At 39.5% G+C, this 18,267-nt stretch overlaps 2 protein-coding genes across 2 annotated transcripts in view; both read right to left on the reverse strand.

Annotated features, from left to right (window-relative positions):
* Positions 1 to 18,267, reverse strand: part of LOC146647594 (vasoactive intestinal polypeptide receptor 2-like) — a 91,673-nt gene that overhangs the window by 58,578 nt on the left and 14,828 nt on the right. The window lies entirely within an intron of this gene.
* Positions 2,000 to 13,893, reverse strand: LOC146647595 (uncharacterized). Its single transcript, XM_085389932.1, has 7 exons — positions 13,806 to 13,893; positions 12,200 to 12,254; positions 8,037 to 9,015; positions 7,460 to 7,627; positions 6,973 to 7,068; positions 6,057 to 6,405; positions 2,000 to 2,106 (listed from the first exon to the last, which is right to left on the reverse strand). The coding sequence occupies exons 3-7, from the start codon at positions 9,003 to 9,005 to the stop codon at positions 2,000 to 2,002; spliced, it is 1,689 nt and encodes a 562-aa protein (XP_085246058.1). The 5' UTR covers positions 9,006 to 9,015; positions 12,200 to 12,254; positions 13,806 to 13,893.

Here is an 18,267-nt window from a genome sequence, read left to right on the forward strand (position 1 = left end):
TTGCAGCATTTTAAAAAATTTCTTTAGGACAAACTTAAAAGAAATTAGAAAACACCCAAGGTTTGAAAAGAGGGGCCAGTGCTCAAGTGTCTTAAACCTGCTTTTATCCTGTTTGTTGACACACATCTGCAGTAAATCACTTTTTTTTTTTTTTCCTTTGATTTCCTTTCCTGCTTTGTTAAGACGTAAGTTACATTTAGTTCGTTCGTATCCCATTAGCCTTGTTTGCTAAAAGCACATATGCAAGCAGCATAAGAATAGAGGAAATCAGGAATAAAGAACCAGACTTAATACTGTTTTATCTTTGCAATTGATATCGATGCACCTACATCCACAAATTAAGCTTTGGGAACAAGGTCAGGTGTGACTGAGTAATCTCTCGCTAGCACACATGTTACTCTTCCTATGGAAAGTGAGAAATAAACTCCTCGTGTTTCCCTCGGTCTCTCTCGTCTCTCTGCCAGTGTGCAGAGCTTAACATACTTTTGTTGTAATTTTTGGTCCACTGCACACTAAGTGATTGGTGTTAAAGCCAGTGGATACATGCACTACACGAATCAAGTGCAACATAAGATAAGATAATGTGAGATAAAATTATTCCTCTAGGAGAAAATCAGCAGGAGAAAATTGATTTATCTACTACTGCATCAACAGGAGAAAATGTTAAACATCACAGTAAAACCCACTTCAGTAAAGTGTGCCAGCTATCTTTATTAACCTGATCATCCTGTGTGTGTATATATAAAGTGTTGTCTTGCCTTTACCCTTTGTCATGATGTGTGTTATCCTGCCTGGTGTCGTCTCCTTCTGTTTCTTCTGTGACTTCTTCTGGTTTTGGCTTCATGTTTTAGACTTTATGCACTGGCGGCTGGCCTAAAAAACGTCTCTTCTTGTGTTAATTCACTTGCTTCCTGCATCTTATTATCCTGCACATTATGACAGTCCAGTTCTTTTGCTGATTAGTCCTCAACACAAAGCATTCTGTTTTTAGTGCTTATTAGTTTTCCTGGTATTTGAATGTCTGTAAGAAATCTCACGCCACCCATCTCGCTGCTGCGGTGATATGTCAATAAAAGCTCAAACTGAAAATGTAGTGCTGGTGGAGTGTGAACAAGGCAGGGAACTGGGTGCCAACTCATTAAATTGATTGGTTTCATTTTATATTATAAGTATCTTTGTCCTTTTAAGTATATTTCACTGAGGTAATGTTATGATTTAGCTATGTAAAACACTGAACTGAACTAAGCCCTGGTGACCTGTTTTACGTCCACTAAGTCTCACGGCAATCTCACAAATGTCTCATGAAATATTTGGTCTGGACCAAACGACACCACTATCGTAACTAAAGCAGACACCACCTGTGTTATAGCAGATGCACTAATTGGTTCGATGACAGCTGCTTCTCCACAAAGCTGCCTCCAGCATGATGCAGATCCAGAATCTACTCTAATCGGTAGATGATAATGACTAACTCAAGTTAGCCAAAGGAAATGCAAACAAGGGCATTACTCTTTCAACACACAGCTCTGCAAACAGCAAACAAATTGCTGAGGTAGTGTCTGAAATTTTCATAGGATATTTGATTTTTCTTCCACTGGTTTGATATTCTCTGGATTGTCCACGTGAGGATCTTAAATCTGCAGATCATGGTTGATGAACTTATTTTATTCAAGAGACAAAGAATTCTGTCCTTTTTGATGTTCTTTCAGCAAAAGGATCAACGAGAAAGTTCCAACAATACAAACAAGCACAAGGAAGTGTTTGAGTAAAAACCAAAAACCAAAAAAAGTAATGCAGAAACACTTCTGTATATAAGTTCTGGCATAAATGAATAGCAATAAATAAATAAATAAATAAATAACAGCAAGTGAATTTTTATTAAAAGTCTCCTTTTAGTTAGTTAGTTTAGAGCTATCTAAATGCTAATGAATCGGTCTTATCAGCTCTTTTTCCTAATGTGTTTTCGTGCTCTGGCTTCAATCAGCAGTGATGCACACCACTAGCTGGCCACCATCAAATGAGCTTTAGGAGATGATGATGCTGCCCTGAGTTTACCTTTACTGATTTTATGGCAGAGGTTGGCCCCAAGAACGAGCGGTAAAAGAGCTGCAGTGACAAAGAAAAGAAAAGAAAACTAATGAAGTATGAGAAACTCCCAGAATCAGCAGCAGAAACTCCCCAGCAGGCTGTAAATACAGTGGGGGAAATAATTATTTGCTAAAAGTTTGCTCATTTGCATAAGAAATAAACACTCTCTAATTTCTTTGGTCGTTTCAATTCAACCAAATTTCAGAAAAAACACATTACATAAATGTTATAAAGCAATTTGCATGTCATTGCAAGCAAACATGACTTAGTACTCGGTGGAGAAACCCTTTCTGCAAGCACAGCAGTTAGACGTTTCTTGTAGTTGGTCAGCTGGTTTGCGCGTATCTCAGGGGGGATTTTGGACCACTCTTTACAGCAACTCTAAATCCTTTAGTTTTTTGGCAACTCAAGGTTTTAGCTTCCTTCACAGAAGGAAGAATATAGAACTGAGGTCTGAAAACTAGGTAATAAACCCCATGACGTCAATGAGCCTCTTCTTTAGCCACTTCTTTGCTGTCATATAGGAAGAACCATGCATCATCTTTTCTTTTTCAGGAGGTTCTTGTATGGTACATGGCCTCGTCCAATGGCTCCTTAAAGTCACCCTTCTCCCTTAGCAGAAAAAAAACTCCAAAACATAATGTTTCCACCTCAATACTTGACTTTTGGGATGGTGTTCTTTGGATCATATTCAGCATTATTCTTCCTTCAAACACGTTGGGTCAAAAATGCCCTGAATTCAATTTTGGTTCATCTGACCACAGCCCTTTCTCCTACACCTTCTTTTAACAATTTAGATGCTTATTAAGCAAATCTAAGATCGGCCTGTACATATTTCTTCTTGTATGCCCTGCAAGATTTCAGTGCATTAGGGCGTAATGTGTTGCTGATTGTGTAACTGCCTTCAGCTCATTAACAAGCTAGTGATCATTATCACCCAATGAAGTAAGATCCTCAAGGATGCCGAACAGAGGGTGACCGATGATCATTTTATATTTCTGCCACTTCACAATACAGGGAGTGCAGAATTATTAGGCAAGTTGTATTTTTGAGGAATAATTTTATTATTGAACAACAACCATTGTCAGGGGTAGACATTTGTTCAAACACAAGTAAGAGAAATGAGACACTGTAGACCGACTCAGAGAGTATTAGAAACGTGCGCATGGGTGAATGTCTCTGAGAAGACACACACACCGAGTGCAGGCTTGCTTGCTTTATTTATAGTGAAAGTCAGTTACATAGTACTTCCTCTTTTAACTGAAAAGGGAGAGGTCAGGCATTATCTCAGCTTATCTGACCTTGCACACATACACTGAAAATAACAATGCAGAAGTATATCATGCTTATCTGACATCACACACTGAGGTAAGGAATGCATTATGTTCTCTTTAACAATAAGCTTGGTTATGTGAAAATATATGAACACACAGAATATAAGGCACACTTGATTATATTGTATTATAGAGATTTGGTTATATTGTATAATGTAGAAAAATCTCTTAACAACCATGTTCTCAATGAACCCAAAAAACTCATTAATATCAAAGCTGAATGTTTTTGGAAGTAGTTTTTAGTTTGTTTTTAGTTTTAGCTATTTTAGGGGGATATCTGTGTGTGCAGGTGACTATTACTGTGCATAATTATTAGGCAACTTAACAAAAAACAAATATATACCCATTTCAATTATTTATTTTTACCAGTGAAACCAATATAACATCTCCACATTCACAAATATACATTTCTGACATTCAAAAACAAAACAAAAACAAATCAGCGACCAATATAGCCACCTTTCTTTGCAAAGACACTCAAAAGGACCCTACGCTGTGTCACTGCATCATTCTATGTTTGGCACTGATCACCACCTGCACTCATGTATATATCTTTCAACGTAGCACTCTTAATTCTTATTCTCATGTATATATCTCATGTATATCTCATGCACATATCTTTCCACGTAGCACTTTTAATTCTTATCCCTACTTTTATTTTTTTCCATGTCTATTTAAGTGCTATTTATGACAGCATGTTTGCACTGAAGCACCGCAGCAATTTCCTAATGTTGTAAACCTGCTCAACATTTGGCAATAAACCCCATTCTGATTCTGATTCTGATTCTGAAAAGCCTGCCATCCATGGATTCTGTCAGTGTTTTGATCTGTTCACCATCAACATTGCGTGCAGCAGCAACCACAGCCTCCCAGACACTGTTCAGAGAGGTGTACTGTTTTCCCTCCTTGTAAATCTCACATTTGATGATGGACCACAGGTTCTCAATGGGGTTCAGATCAGGTGAACAAGGAGGCCATGTCATTAGTTTTTCTTCTTTTATACCCTTTCTTGCCAGCCACGCTGTGGAGTACTTGGACACGTGTGATGGAGCATTGTCCTGCATGAAAATCATGTTTTTCTTGAAGGATGCAGACTTCTTCCTGTACCACTGCTTGAAGAAGGTGTCTTCCAGAAACTGGCAGTAGGACTGGGAGTTGAGCTTGACTCCATCCTCAACCCGAAAAGGCCCCACAAGCTCATCTTTGATGATACCAGCCCAAACCAGTACTCCACCTCCACCTTGCTGGCGTCTGAGTCGGACTGGAGCTCTCTGCCCTTTACCAATCCAGCCACGGGCCCATCCATCTGGCCCATCAAGACTCACTCTCATTTCATCAGTCCATAAAACCTTAGAAAAATCAGTCTTGAGATATTTCTTGGCCCAGGCCTGAGGTTTCAGCTTGTGTGTCTTGTTCAGTGGTGGTCGTCTTTCAGCCTTTCTTACCTTGGCCATGTCTCTGAGTATTGCACACCTTGTGCTTTTGGGCATTCCAGTGATGTTGCAGCTCTGAAATATGGCCAAACTGATGGCAAGTGGCATCTTGGCAGCTGCACGCTTGACTTTTCTCAGTTCATGGGCAGTTATTTTGTGCCTTGGTTTTTCCACACGCCTCTTGCGACCCTGTTGACTATTTTGAAAGAAACGCTTGATTGTTTGATGATCACGCTTCAGAAGCGTTGCAATTTTGAGACTGCTGCATCCCTCTGCAAGATATCTCACTATTTTTGACTTTTCTGAGCCTGTCAAGTCCTTCTTTTGACCCATTTTGCCAAAGGAAAGGATGTTGCCTACACTGTAAAACCTAATAAGTTCACAGAACTCAAAAATTGTTGTGTAACAGATTACACAACAATTTTCTAGTGATGTTTTTAAAAGTTTTAAGTTTAACTAAAATAAAAATTGTAGTTGCAGTTGCCTTAAATTACCTCAATGTTAACTCATAAATGTTGATATTCCTCAACTTATAATTAGGGAGTAATAAACTCAAAATGTTCAATATGTTTCAACTTAATTAAGGTGGGAAATACACTCAAAATATTTTACATATTGCAACTCATATGATGTGGGAAATGAACTCAAACTTTTTCATATTTTCTAACTTATAATATGGGAAATAACACTTAATCTTCAAGATTTTTAAAATACTGTGGGAAATACACTTACAAATAATTCTGAACTATTTGCCCAGTAAATTATAATCAGCTAAAAGTGTTAGAAAACATGAAAGTAACAACACTAACAATTTAACAACTTTTTATTAAACACAATGTGCTTTTAAAAAGGCACAAACAACAGAGCTCACTCATAAAAAAGTGCTTCATAAATAAAACAAGAGAAAAAGACTCCAAGGGTCACAACCTTCTGGATACATGTGAATAAAAGCTCGAGAGTCTGCGTATTGTAGGTCTAGTGCACAGAACTACCCAAAAAGCAGGAGAAATGAGGCATCCATGTACTGGTTTACACAACTGTACATAACTGGGAACAAACATCAGGTAGTGCATTGAGGTATTAGGCAACACAACGTTAAACATGAATAGTCCACAAAATGAGCAGTCATTCACTTTAAATTAGAAGTAGAAAAGCCCAATGATTAGGGAAAAAAACAAACAAAAAAAAGCTTCCTCAATACTCAGCTCAACAAGTAGTCCATTCTGAGTGATCCACTCATTGAACAAATCATTCTTCAGCGTCAGTAGACACCCTTTCAGTGGTTTGTTGTCCTCAAGGCACATCACAACCTTCTGGATAAATGTGAATGTAAGCTCAAGTTTCTTTGGGTATTGTAGGTCTAGTGCATAGATGTACCCAAAGAGCAGGAGAAATGACTCAGCCAGATTTGTGGGACCATTCACAAGTATTTCATCCTCAATGACAATGCAGATGCTTTCGGGACTGAAGAGGGCCGAATCAGTAGTGTCATCCGTGACAACTGTCAGCAGAGCCACAGGAGTGTCAGTGAGGTCTGGACCATCTGCTGACTGCAAAACAAAAATAATACAAGAATGAGTTCAGCCCCACAAGGACACAAATCATGCTATTGATTAGAGGTGTGAATCTTCATAAGTCACACGTTTCTTTTAGGATTATAATGTCAACGATTTAATTTGATATGGCGATACATCATGATGCATTACAATAATCTTAATTTCGGTTTGACTTCAAAACATATGTTTAAATAAATGTTTTCAATAATAAATATATGCCAAGATTTTTGTTTTTGTTATTTACCAAACATTTCTCTGACCACAACATGGCACCTCCAAAAAAATAGAACACTTGAATTTTAAAAGGGAGATAGTTTTTATCTGCAGATTTTTTTTGTATAATAATCTTTCAACTATTTTCATGTTTTCTGGTTTATGCGTAACAATCTTCTTGCAATCTTATTCAACAATAGTTGATATATGGGAGAAAACAAGTCAGATGAGGACTGTGTTGAACCTCCTTCCTGATATACACCCTGGTTCTCCTTGAGTTCTGAGCGATGTCATATGTTTGACTGAACAGCTAGGCAAAGGGGTTGATGCTGAGGCCAGTACACTTACATCACAAGTCCTGAATAACATGGAGGCATCTTCACGCAGGTACACAGGAAGTGCACGAAGGACGAGGGCCCGTCTTGTATTTACATCATGCTGTTCCTAGATGAACATACAATATCTATTAGAATAGTATTTACACAAATGCAGAGTAAAAACAAAGTGTTGGATAGCCATGTTCTGATTGGACACCCCTGATCTATAACAATGACAAACTTTTTGTGTAACGGGCTAAACTTGTCAATCTAGAAGGGTAACCCTACCCTACCCTACCCTAGCCATAGATGGTAAATTCTGTATTTTGGATTTTTTTGGATATTTTGATAGGATAGATTTTGTCAAGATGTCCTTCTCCTAAAATGACAACCTTGTATCCATGGCATAATCACTTAATCTCGGAGCACAGTTGAAGCAATTGACACTATGGCTTCTTACAGCTGTGTACAAACCATCGGTTAATGTAATCCTGAATCATGTGAAATGAAAAATTTACCCGAATGTCATAAATTCTCATGAGCTTTGCTAGCTCCTCTGCAATCTTGCCAGTCTTGATGGCCTTGTCTCGGAACAAAGTGATGAGTCTAGGGGTGTGTCTGTCCAGCTCCTTGTAGAATTGAGTGCGCAGGTTAACATTGTTGATTCGGTGGAACTCTGCCACCACCTGTACATGAACAGAAATACACAGAAATGAACAAAGATGAATTAGGAACAGAATTGTGAATGTATTTTAAAAAGTTCTCAGGTTAGCAAAACCAGAGAAATTCTAATCAGAACCAAGGCCAAAATAGAAAGTTATTCGTCATTCTTTGTAATGTTATCTAAAGGAAATTTTAATAAATAAACTTCTAGAGACTTTGTTTACTATGAATGGGGAAAAAAAGAAAAAAAAACATCACAGTGATGTGTTGTCATTTTACATCTGCCATTTGCTTTTTGGTAAATTGTTTGAAAATCTAGACTTTTAAAAACTGGGAGAACAGTAAAGAGACAGACAGACATATACACACACACACACACACACACACACACACACACACACACACACACACACACTTTTAATTTTATTTTACCTGTGACTCTATAAGTAGGGCTGGCCATCTGTCCACGACGTCTCTCACTCGTGGAGCTACAACAGCTCCAACAATTTCTTGGCGACGTAGGGCATAGGTTGTGTCCATGAGCTTGCCTATGACCAAGTAGTTTCTCTCAGTCTTTTCGACTTCATGCATGATCTTTTCTCTCATTTTTTCCAGAGAGGCTGGGGTTTGATCCTTCGGTAGGTTAGTGATGTAGTTGACCTCAGCTTTTCGAGCTTTCTTTATGTTTTGATGGGGGTGATCATTGTTGGGGTTGTTTCGGCTCCGCCTCCCTGTGTTGATGGCTACTTCTGCAACCCCAGCTTTGGCCAGATTGTTACGGTAAGATGCAAGCTTGTACCCCATGTGGCGTTTCCATCCCAACGCCCCGTCTTCACCAGCTGTCATTCTGAGACATGGATGAGCTCTAATCAAAGCTTGAGCAGCCATTGCCAATTCCTTGTCATGTGCGTATGCTTTAAAACTGTAGATTGTTTCTGCCATTTTTCTAAGGATTTCACTCTTCTGTGATCTCTTTAACTTCAGCAATTTTCCTGATTCTTCATAAACTCGATTTCCTTCTTCTAGTATATGATCCATTTCATAACCAAAACTAGGAACAACAAATTCATCAGGCCAACTCTTCTGGCGCTGTATCGCAGGTACATGTGGGAGTATGTCTGTGTCAGAAGATGCAGTAGAGAAGGTGTCGCTTTCAGGTCTGACAACTCTTAATGTGCCCTTCTCTGGTAACTCCTGGATGTCCACAAGGAGACAAAGATCACCATCAAAGTCCGGATCCTCATAGTGAAGGCTAAAGTCCCCATCCAGTCTTGGCTTGAACCTCTCTTGAATTATTTCTTTCAGCTCCTCCACTGACTTTGGTCGCTCAAGTAGAGTAAGTTTCAGGGCGGTGTCTCGTTCAACATACACACGCAGCACATGCTTCTGGGCAGCAGCCATCTTTTGGTTCCTAGGGGAAGAAAAAAAAAGAAGGGAAAAAAAAGAACAAACATTAATTTTTATGGAGAGTAAACGTGATACAAACAATGTACACAAGTCCATAGCCTCACTTGAACGATGGGAAGTATGGAAGGACACCTGCTGGAGTGAGGCAGTTTATTCATGGACCCACTGCCCAGCACAGCTCCAAGAGAATGTTGAAGTCAGCTGTTAACCTGCTTCAATAAATCTTCAATGTAATAATATGAAACGTTTTGGTGTCAAGAGCAATCTTCCATCTACGTTGTAAGCACAGAGAGGTGTTTTGTCATTTAGCTCTGATGGGGTGTGAACAGCCAGATTATTTGGGAAAAGTTCGTAAGATCTCAGGTGTTCAATGTAGTGCGATATGTGCCTTTGGCAAAGAAAGACAACACTACTATTAACCAGGAGAACCTGTTCAATTCTACAGAACTTAGGCAGTCCTCCCTCTTGTCCAACAGACAAAAACATTCCTACATTATAATCAGTTCCATCAATGCAGATCTTTGATGTGCTGTAAATAACATTGCTTGCTGTTATTTGTTTAACATATGTCTTTGCAACATCTGGAAGCATTGATACCAGTACAGAGGAGACATTTGATGCTTGCTGGTGAGGTCTGAAGAATCCTGAGGCACTGAGATGAAATGCTACCATGTACTGATGCCTGTCGGCGAGTGTTTTTAACACATTTTTAAAGTTTTGTGTATCGTGTACAACTCTCTTGAAAAAACTGTGTTTTCCCTCAAACCTCATTGTCCACAAGTGTACAAGGGGCCCAAAAAGACGTATAAGGTCAGGATAGTGTTCAATGTAGTGATGCTTAGGACGGAGTTTGAAATCTGGAAAGGCTTCTTTCAGCATCTGTCTATGATCTTGGATCTTCGACTGTAAATACTGGATGGACTCCTCTGTGAATTCTGAAGACAGTGATAACTCTACTACCTCTTTTAAGTCCATTAGCACAGTCCATATCCCATCCTCTTCAGGAACAGCATTTCCAATAATCAAAGGGAGCAGTCTAAGCAATGTGGCATTTTCATGGCCATTACCACCAATGCTTTTCTTTAAAGCAAAGCTCTGTGGTATTTTATGAGGTTTCTCAAGCTTGTCTGTTCCTTGGTAGGGAAATGACAGAATTCTGTCATTCAAATATTCAAGGGTGAAGTATTTGCGACGGATCATCTCTCCAATACACAGGGCGAGCTCTGTAGGCACAATGCCCTCCAAAAGATCATGGAGGGCATCAGGTGGAAAGCCAGTGACAGTATGAAAATGCTCTAGTTGCTGTCTCAGGACACAATCTGCCTGAACACCATTTTGACTCCGACTGACCCCATGCATTACGGCATGCACATCACTATTATGGCTGTCTTTTGTCCTAAGACTGAACTCGCCGCTTGCAACTTCATGAGTCTGAAGTTTAACTTGTGTTGCTGTGCAGAACCTGCAAAAGTGTTCTGCTCTAAAAGACTTTGAAAAGCCTGCCAACTCATGGGCTGCAAGATTGTCACACACCACACACATGACTGTTCCTTGGACTACCTTACCAATAGACTCAATAAATATCCCATCTTGTTCAAGGGTACGGAGGTCTCTCAACAAAGGACCAAGTGCTTTTTCATACCCAAATGTCTGGATGTCAGCCACTTTACATAAAGCAGCAAGCTGAATCACATGCAAGGCTGACCGGTATTTACTGGGAAGATCAGCAAGCATCCAGTATACTGAACAGATTTTGTGTATTTTGCGCGATGTGCCAAGCGGATTGGCTATCTCCAAATCATCAATGTACAAAATTAGTGTTATTTTGAACTCATCTGAAGACAAGAATGTGTTCTCTTTGAAGTACAAACCATCTTGGTGGCTTACATAGACACCGTTTTGTGCCACCTTTGTTTCTTTAATTTTATCAAGAATATCTGTATGACTGAAGATTTTTTGTATCATTTTGAGAATGGGAACATGTACTGCTGTGTGTCCTGGCTGTAGCAGATACTGTACAGGCTTTACCACAGGGTAATTATTTTCGATGAAGGTTTTCCTTCTCTTGGTTGAGGATAACGGCTTCCCCTTAGCTGTGGCACTGACAATAACATTGCAGTCCATAACAGTACTGACAACCTCATTTAGAATTGCTTCACTGACAGTGATATCATGACTCTCTAAGACCTCTCTGATGTCATGTTTGAGTATCGGTTGGGACAAGAAAAATATCTGAGTCAAATGTTCCACTATTTCCTGAGATGCCATTTCTGACACATGAAGAATAGATTGCATCTTTAGAAATAACGATGCCAAGTTATGGTTCAGCTGGGCCTTTAACATGTCTGGGTCACACTGACTGTTTATCTCATCGAGATCAAATGTGTCTGCAGACCCTGGACTGTGAGTTTCAGCAGGTTCCCGAAGACTTTCTGCTGCAACTAGCTCTGGGGCGCTATCGTTGTATGCCAATACAACACATTCACCAAAGCCTGAATCACCACTATGCTTTCTACTTTTGTGTGCATTAAATGCTGAGTAACTATTTGTTCTGTAATTACAGTTTTTGAATGGGCATGGTACCATCTCATGACTTCGTAAATGATTTCTCAAGTGACCAAACAGAATTCCCTCAGAAAAGGGCTGTGTGAAGTTACACAAAGGACATATAAAACAACTACGTGCTCCTTCAGTTGCATCAACTCTATGTGAATCATTATGTGATCTTGACAGATGAGCTTTCATTGCCTCGAATGATGGAAAAGTACAAATGCAACTGTCATAGAGACATGGCAGGGGGGACACTCGTGAATATTGGGTATGCAATACAGTGTAGTGCCAAAATAATTGTCCCCGAGTATTTGAAGTTGCAGAACACAACTTGCATTTCCACTCCATTGGGCCAACTTCACCCCTGCAATTAAAACATTTGCAGTCAAAACCATTTCAGCCCTGTTTGCACTTTTGGCTTTTCAAAATGCACTGTTTACACGCATTGTACTTAAAATGCATGTCAATTTTTAAATTAGGTGGAACATAATTATGCCAACAAGTTCACACAGTAATTTAATTTTGTCTGTTCTGTTGCAAAAAAAAAATCTAAAAATTTTGAATAATTCAGGGCAAAATTCTCTAGTTTCTTTGTATTTATTTTTTATTTAAATTAGGACACAAATTATAAAACTCACCCACTGACAACTGGTGAAATGCTGACTCTCTGTAGCGCTCTTTGCAGTCTGATATCTGTAAACAATATGTGCACAAAGACGACTTGTTAATGTTCAAAAACATTTTTTGCACAGCACACACACGTAGTCAGCTGATCTCATCTGATGCAGATCTGCTCCTTGATCAAGTGACATTTGTCCGGATTTTTGGCACGAGTCACGTCGAATCAGCACCGCAGCTGGATGGCCCGATTTACATACCCAGCGCAGCTGATACTCACCACAATAATTTACTAAGATTATATGCACTCCTGTTATTAAGTCCAGTTCAGTCTGTTAATGTTAACCGTTTCAAACTAATGTTAATAGGTGTGTTGCTAAGCTTAATAACTTAAATAACAAACTTGAAATTTACCCGTCCTATTTTCCCCTTTATTGTTTTTTCTCTGTGCTGTAAATCTTCTGTCTAAGAAGAAATCTGAAGCTGCTGTTCTGAAAATGAGCTACCAAAACTTTTTCTGAATGAATCAATAAAGATCAATTTATGGAAAGCTGTGATGAAGGCGGTTTTGTCTTTAATTATATTCAACAATATAACATATTCGACCACTTTTAAGTGATTTTGTGATCTTTAATACACTTTAATACACTAAAGTTAAGGTTTTTTACCTAATTTCTAGTAAGTGGCCCAGCCCCTCCTATATTTTTATGTATGTGGCCCTCAGTGAAAAAAGTTTGGACACCCCTGCCTTACAGGTTAGGGAGTATTTGTGATCCGCACAGTCTGCATCAATGATTCTTTCTTAGCCTGGGAGCAGAACGCGGCTCTTTATTTTCATTTCATTTCAATTTATCTAGCAAAGATCGATAGGGTCTGGCTTAAAGGTGTCAAGGAGGCGCCTCAGTCTGGCTGGTTGAGCCTTGTCGAATTAGCGCGAACAATTTAGGTGAACTTCGTTCGTAGCACCGAGTTTGACCAGTGTGTAATGTTAGGCTGAATCAGGCGATGCATTTTTCCGCAAGGCTTGACTTGTAGAGCTCGCTTAGTGGAATACCCCTCTAAACTGTTAAAAGAACTTCGAGATTATCTCACAACCACACATTTGAGACTACGAAAAAATACAAACATGTGTCTAATTACCATCATGATAACACACTCATGTTGTTTATTATTGTTCGCTTCATGCTAGCACACACACATAGCTCAACAGCGTAAACTACTGACTGTGTAACACGGACACTTATTGAAATAAGTATACTCACAATACACACGTGCATTACCGGCGAATACGACAACCGGTAGAAACGGACAGTAGAAAATTTTAGTAGAAAGTTCAAAGGCATAGAGCTAGAACTGCCACCGTCAACTTCCCGGGCAAGAATACAATGCATTATGGGAAATGTTGTCCCCCACGGAAAACCGCCAAAACGTTACACCGTTCTAATTTGAAATAACATTACGTATTTGTCACATTCGAAAACTTCTAAAATTACAATTACTTGGATTCGAATTCATTTATAACAAACATTCACTGTGCGCAAAGTACGAATGTATTTCCAGTAAAAAAATAAAAAAGAATGTTTATCGAAATTAAATTTAAACAAAACAAAAACACGTTAGACTTACCAAATTTAGGGCAGTTGATGAAAAAAAATAAGGTGGTGGTCGTGGTAGGTTGAAGTTGGGGACTCTTAATCCACACGGGCTGGCCAAATCTTCCCTGCATCAAGGTAAATTCAAGATGGCTGACTCAGCTTTCCTGAGGGAGCGACAAGACTCCACCCACCAGAACGTCACTAATATATGCTTCTTAAACTTTTTGAGCGTTCCGAACAAATTAGCTAAAAAATATTGAGCCCTATTCAATTAAAGTTGCATAAAAGCCAACAGAGCTCAATACTTTATAGTTTGCTCAACTACAAAACGACATTTGAGTGTTATGAGCTTATTAGTTATGAGCTAGAACAACTGTTAGGGATTACAGTGTAATAATTATGCACACCTGATATAGGGTGTTGATGTCATTAGACCACACCCCTTCTCATTACAGAGATGCACATCACCTAATATGCTTAATTGGTAGTAGGCTTTCGAGCCTATACAGCTTGGAGTAAGACAACATGCATGAAGAGGATGATGTGGACAAAATATTCATTTGCCTAATAATTCTGCACTCCCTGTAAGAAAACCAGCAGTTGTCACTTTCTCACCGTCTTCTAGCCCTCTGCATGTCTACAGTCTTCTCCCTGAAGCCCCTTGACAGCTGTTTGGTCTTTGCCCGCGGTGCTGGAGAGGCTGGATTGGAAGAAATTGATTCTGTGGAGAAGTGTGCTTTATATGCAGCTTCATCTGTAATTGATTGATTGATTGATTGATTGATTGATCTGTGGAAACCAGAATTCTTCCTGGGTTGTAAGAATACAAATACTTATTTCAAAGGATGAAATGCAAATCAGTTTGCAACTTTTATGTAATTTGAGTTGTTTTTCTGGATCTTTGGTCGATCTGCTGTCTCACTTCATTAAATTTAAACTATGATAAAAATTAGAGACTTGTCATTTCTTCGTTAGTGAGCCACTTACAAACTCAGCAGGGTGATCAGATAATTATTTCCCCCACTACACTAACTACTAAACACAAGCAGAAAGTTAAGATGATTTAAAACAATGTACCAAGTGTGCTGTCACGTGACTCCTCCCTGTCCATTCTGGAACATGGAAACATGGAGGAAAATTCAAACAGTGAGCAAAATGTGCAACCCAAGCAGCTTGCACCAAATAACAATAACGTGTCTGTTGAATTGACATATATTTGGCTTTAGTAAAGACAACATTGAACAAAAAGATGAAAACAGAAAGCCCCGTATTACCAAAGGTGATACCACCAGTTTGTGCCACACTTGGAGCACAATCGTGTAACAGAAAGAAATTATCCCAGCTTGTGAACTATGAGCCTGAAGTCTCAGAGTGAAAGTGTGATAAGCTCACAAAGGCCCTGTGGGACTTCCAGATACAGACTGGTGATGGCTAACCAACAGGACATAGAAGTGATGGACGGATGGTTTCAAACCCGCTGTAACAGCACTGTGCATCAGGACTGTTCTTCATGCTGCTTTGGATGTCAAAAATAGCTTTTACTTACCTATATTCCTTTAACTTTTAAAATATCTTTCGCTTGGCAAATGTCTGCAACTAATGCCTAAATAAGTAGCAGTACAAGGGAAAAAAATCCTGAACTGATGATTACATGCCATTACGTCTTCAGATGGACATGATTTATGTCCAAAGGACAGAAAATACGTAAGTGGGTACATTTTTACCGAAGAAGGTAGAAAAGGCGACAAAACTAAAAATGTCTTCAAAATAATCCTCATAAGTGTATTTCTGAAATCTACTGATGTCTTGATGCACTCTCTCACCAACTGTGTGCTTTCTGTTAACGTCATGAAATTAAAAAAAAAAAAAAAAAAATCAGCAGCACAGTTTAAAAAGGTGAAAAGCTGAAGAACAAACTTAGCATTTCCCCTGATAATGTCAGGTGAAAAAGAACAAAAATGAGGACTGTTTAATTACTTATCACGTCTCTTTCACTCATCCCAAGCAGGAAATCATGTTTAAAACAGAAACGTCAAAAGGAAGAAAGATTTTTAAAGTCAGCTAGAACAAAAAAGCCTGGCTACTTCCTACACAAACTCAGACTTCTTCCTCACCAGGAGGGCAGCATCTCTTATCGCTGAAGCAATTCAAACAGCACTTTCATTAACTGTCTGATCCACAATCAACCTGACACTATTAAATGCAGCAGCCCCTATTATAGCTTGAATAAAGCTTAAATTATCTGTCAGTTCATCACTATGACAAAACCCTTTCATGCTGTCAAACTGTTTTCAAAATATTACATTGTTTCTGAAGACATTAATTGTTGCTTATTTATTCGTTGTGTATTGGTTGGCTGAGCGGAACATTGTTACCATCCCTCTTAAATAGCTACATGTCCTGAATATGCTGTCAGAACAGGTCTTACTTGGCCAGGAATAATCTCTAATAAGCCTTTCCACCTTAACGGTGTGGCTGCTACTGCCTAACCTAAACCAGGTTTCACGTCTCACCACCAAAAAACGGGAGCCTGTTTCAGAAAGTAAGCACCACAAGTCGACAAAAAGTTCAGAGCCACCGACAGCAAAGACCGACAAATGCTGAACACATATTCTGTCTGCCATCATTTTCTTTTCTCAGCTTCAGCCAGTGAAGGGAATATAATAATCAATTCTCAAATTGTGGGTTGGTTCTCAAAAGGCACCTGAGATAAAACCTGCTCTGAACCAGCAGCACTACAGTACTCAGACCCCAAGACATTAGCAGCAGATCTTTTACATCCTGCAGTCTCTCAACACTCTCTGCACACTTCATGGTTTGTTTTACCTCAGACTCAAGTTGAGATTCATCCCTGATAAACCAAACACATCCCGGGACCTTCACCTCTTTTTTAGTTTGGCTGGAACAATTTGATGAATGGACTGGTTCTTATATACTGTAGTGCTTTTCTACTCTACCCGAGCACTCAGAGTCTGATTCACCTCTCATTTACAAAAGCACATTTTTTCCCTATGCTTCAGAGCTTTCTATTTAACACACACATACATACTCTCATGGATGCATCGGAGAGCAACTTGGTGTTAGTACCTTGCCCATGGATATTTGGCATGCAGACTGGAGCAGCCAGGGATCGAACCTTGTGACCTGCTCTGCAGTCACCCCAGTCATCTCAGACACCATTACTTTACCAGTTAAATCACCTGAGACTGTGCTGCTGTATGACATGTTGCTGATACCTGAATCACATTTCTCACATTAGCCTCGACTAACTGTGATATCAGACATTAACAAAACGAAAACTGCGTTTGTGTAACAGCTGCCCAAGATAGTCCTAAAACACCGTTCACAGTCCTTATCAGAGTCTCTGTGTTTGTGGCCAGCAAAGACTATTAAAAGAAAGGGTTCACGCAGTGCATCCAATTAAACAGATAGTGGAAAATGTTGGATTGTGGTTTCCCTTATCACAGTAATCACACTGCAGGGGAGACTCACAGCTCAGTCAAGCTTCTGCGTTTCTCACAGTTTACTTGATAACATCTCACAGTTACATGTGACATGGGAGCTTAATTTTAATATGAGTTGTGATAAGAAAACCAAATAGGTCTCGACTTCAGCAGCTTTTGCTAAAATCACATTATACAGTATAAATCTAACTGGTTCTGCTGAAGCTTCACAGCCTCGGTCACAGGCGCTCTGCAGGGCAGGTAGCACCAAAGAGGGAGCAGGCTCCCACTCATTTATTTCCAACTGCCCCAAATGTATGTTATATAAATAAAACAAGACCCTGTAAGAATCTGCAGAAATCACTGCTGACCTCTGATTTCACCCTGAAGCAAAGCTCCAACCAGGCTTCACCATCTGCTCCAGGGTTGCTCCGTCACTGTGATTTTAACGCCACTGCCACACGCAGCATTCTCACTCAGCTTTTTATCAGTTTTTATAGTAATACCAATGAACAAAGTGCTAATCTGGAATTTAAAAAAACATTTTCTCACATTGCTTTAGGTGTTAAGTACCTTTTTGCATTATCGTGCTGATTGAGTGCATTAGATACAATTAACTGACACTGTACATTATGTACACTCATATACAGCATGCATTAGGTCCCTCCAGTGATGCAGCAGTTAACACATTTGTTTGGTAAGTGCAAGCTTGTTGGTTCAATTCCAGGCAGAGACACAAATCTGCTTTAGGATCGTGTCAGAAAGGGCATCCTCAGTAAAACTGCCAAATCAAACCTGTGGAGCTTCTTACTGTGGTGACCATTTGTGGCAAAGGAGAAGCTGAAAGTAACTTTCTATACTGCAGTTTGTGCTATTAAATGTTATCCATCCAGCTGTTTGTCTAGTTCAGGGGCCTGGCAGCTTATCCCAGCTTTCATTTGGCAAGAGGCAGGATACACCTTGGACAAGTCAAGAGACACACTGTGGCCAATCACCAATGAGCACCTCGTGCATGTCTATAGACTGTGGGAAGAAGCGAAAGCAACCAGA

This window comes from Rhamphochromis longiceps, linkage group LG18, assembly GCF_057381845.1.
Source record: "Rhamphochromis longiceps isolate RC_006_pf linkage group LG18, R_longiceps_female_GT1.1, whole genome shotgun sequence".
NCBI classification, from domain to species: Eukaryota; Metazoa; Chordata; class Actinopteri; order Cichliformes; family Cichlidae; genus Rhamphochromis; species Rhamphochromis longiceps.

Bases quoted from the DNA above. Each gene is read 5' to 3' on its own strand.
- LOC146647595 (XM_085389932.1), bottom strand. From the start codon at position 9,005: ATGGCTGCTGCCCAGAAGCATGTGCTGCGTGTGTATGTTGAACGAGAC. The intron at 7,628-8,036 runs GTAAAATAAAAT...GTTCATGTACAG, and splicing joins CCCTACTTATAGAGTCACAG to GTGGTGGCAGAGTTCCACCG. The intron at 7,069-7,459 runs GTAAATTTTTCA...ATGTTCATCTAG, and splicing joins TGAGAATTTATGACATTCGG to GAACAGCATGATGTAAATAC.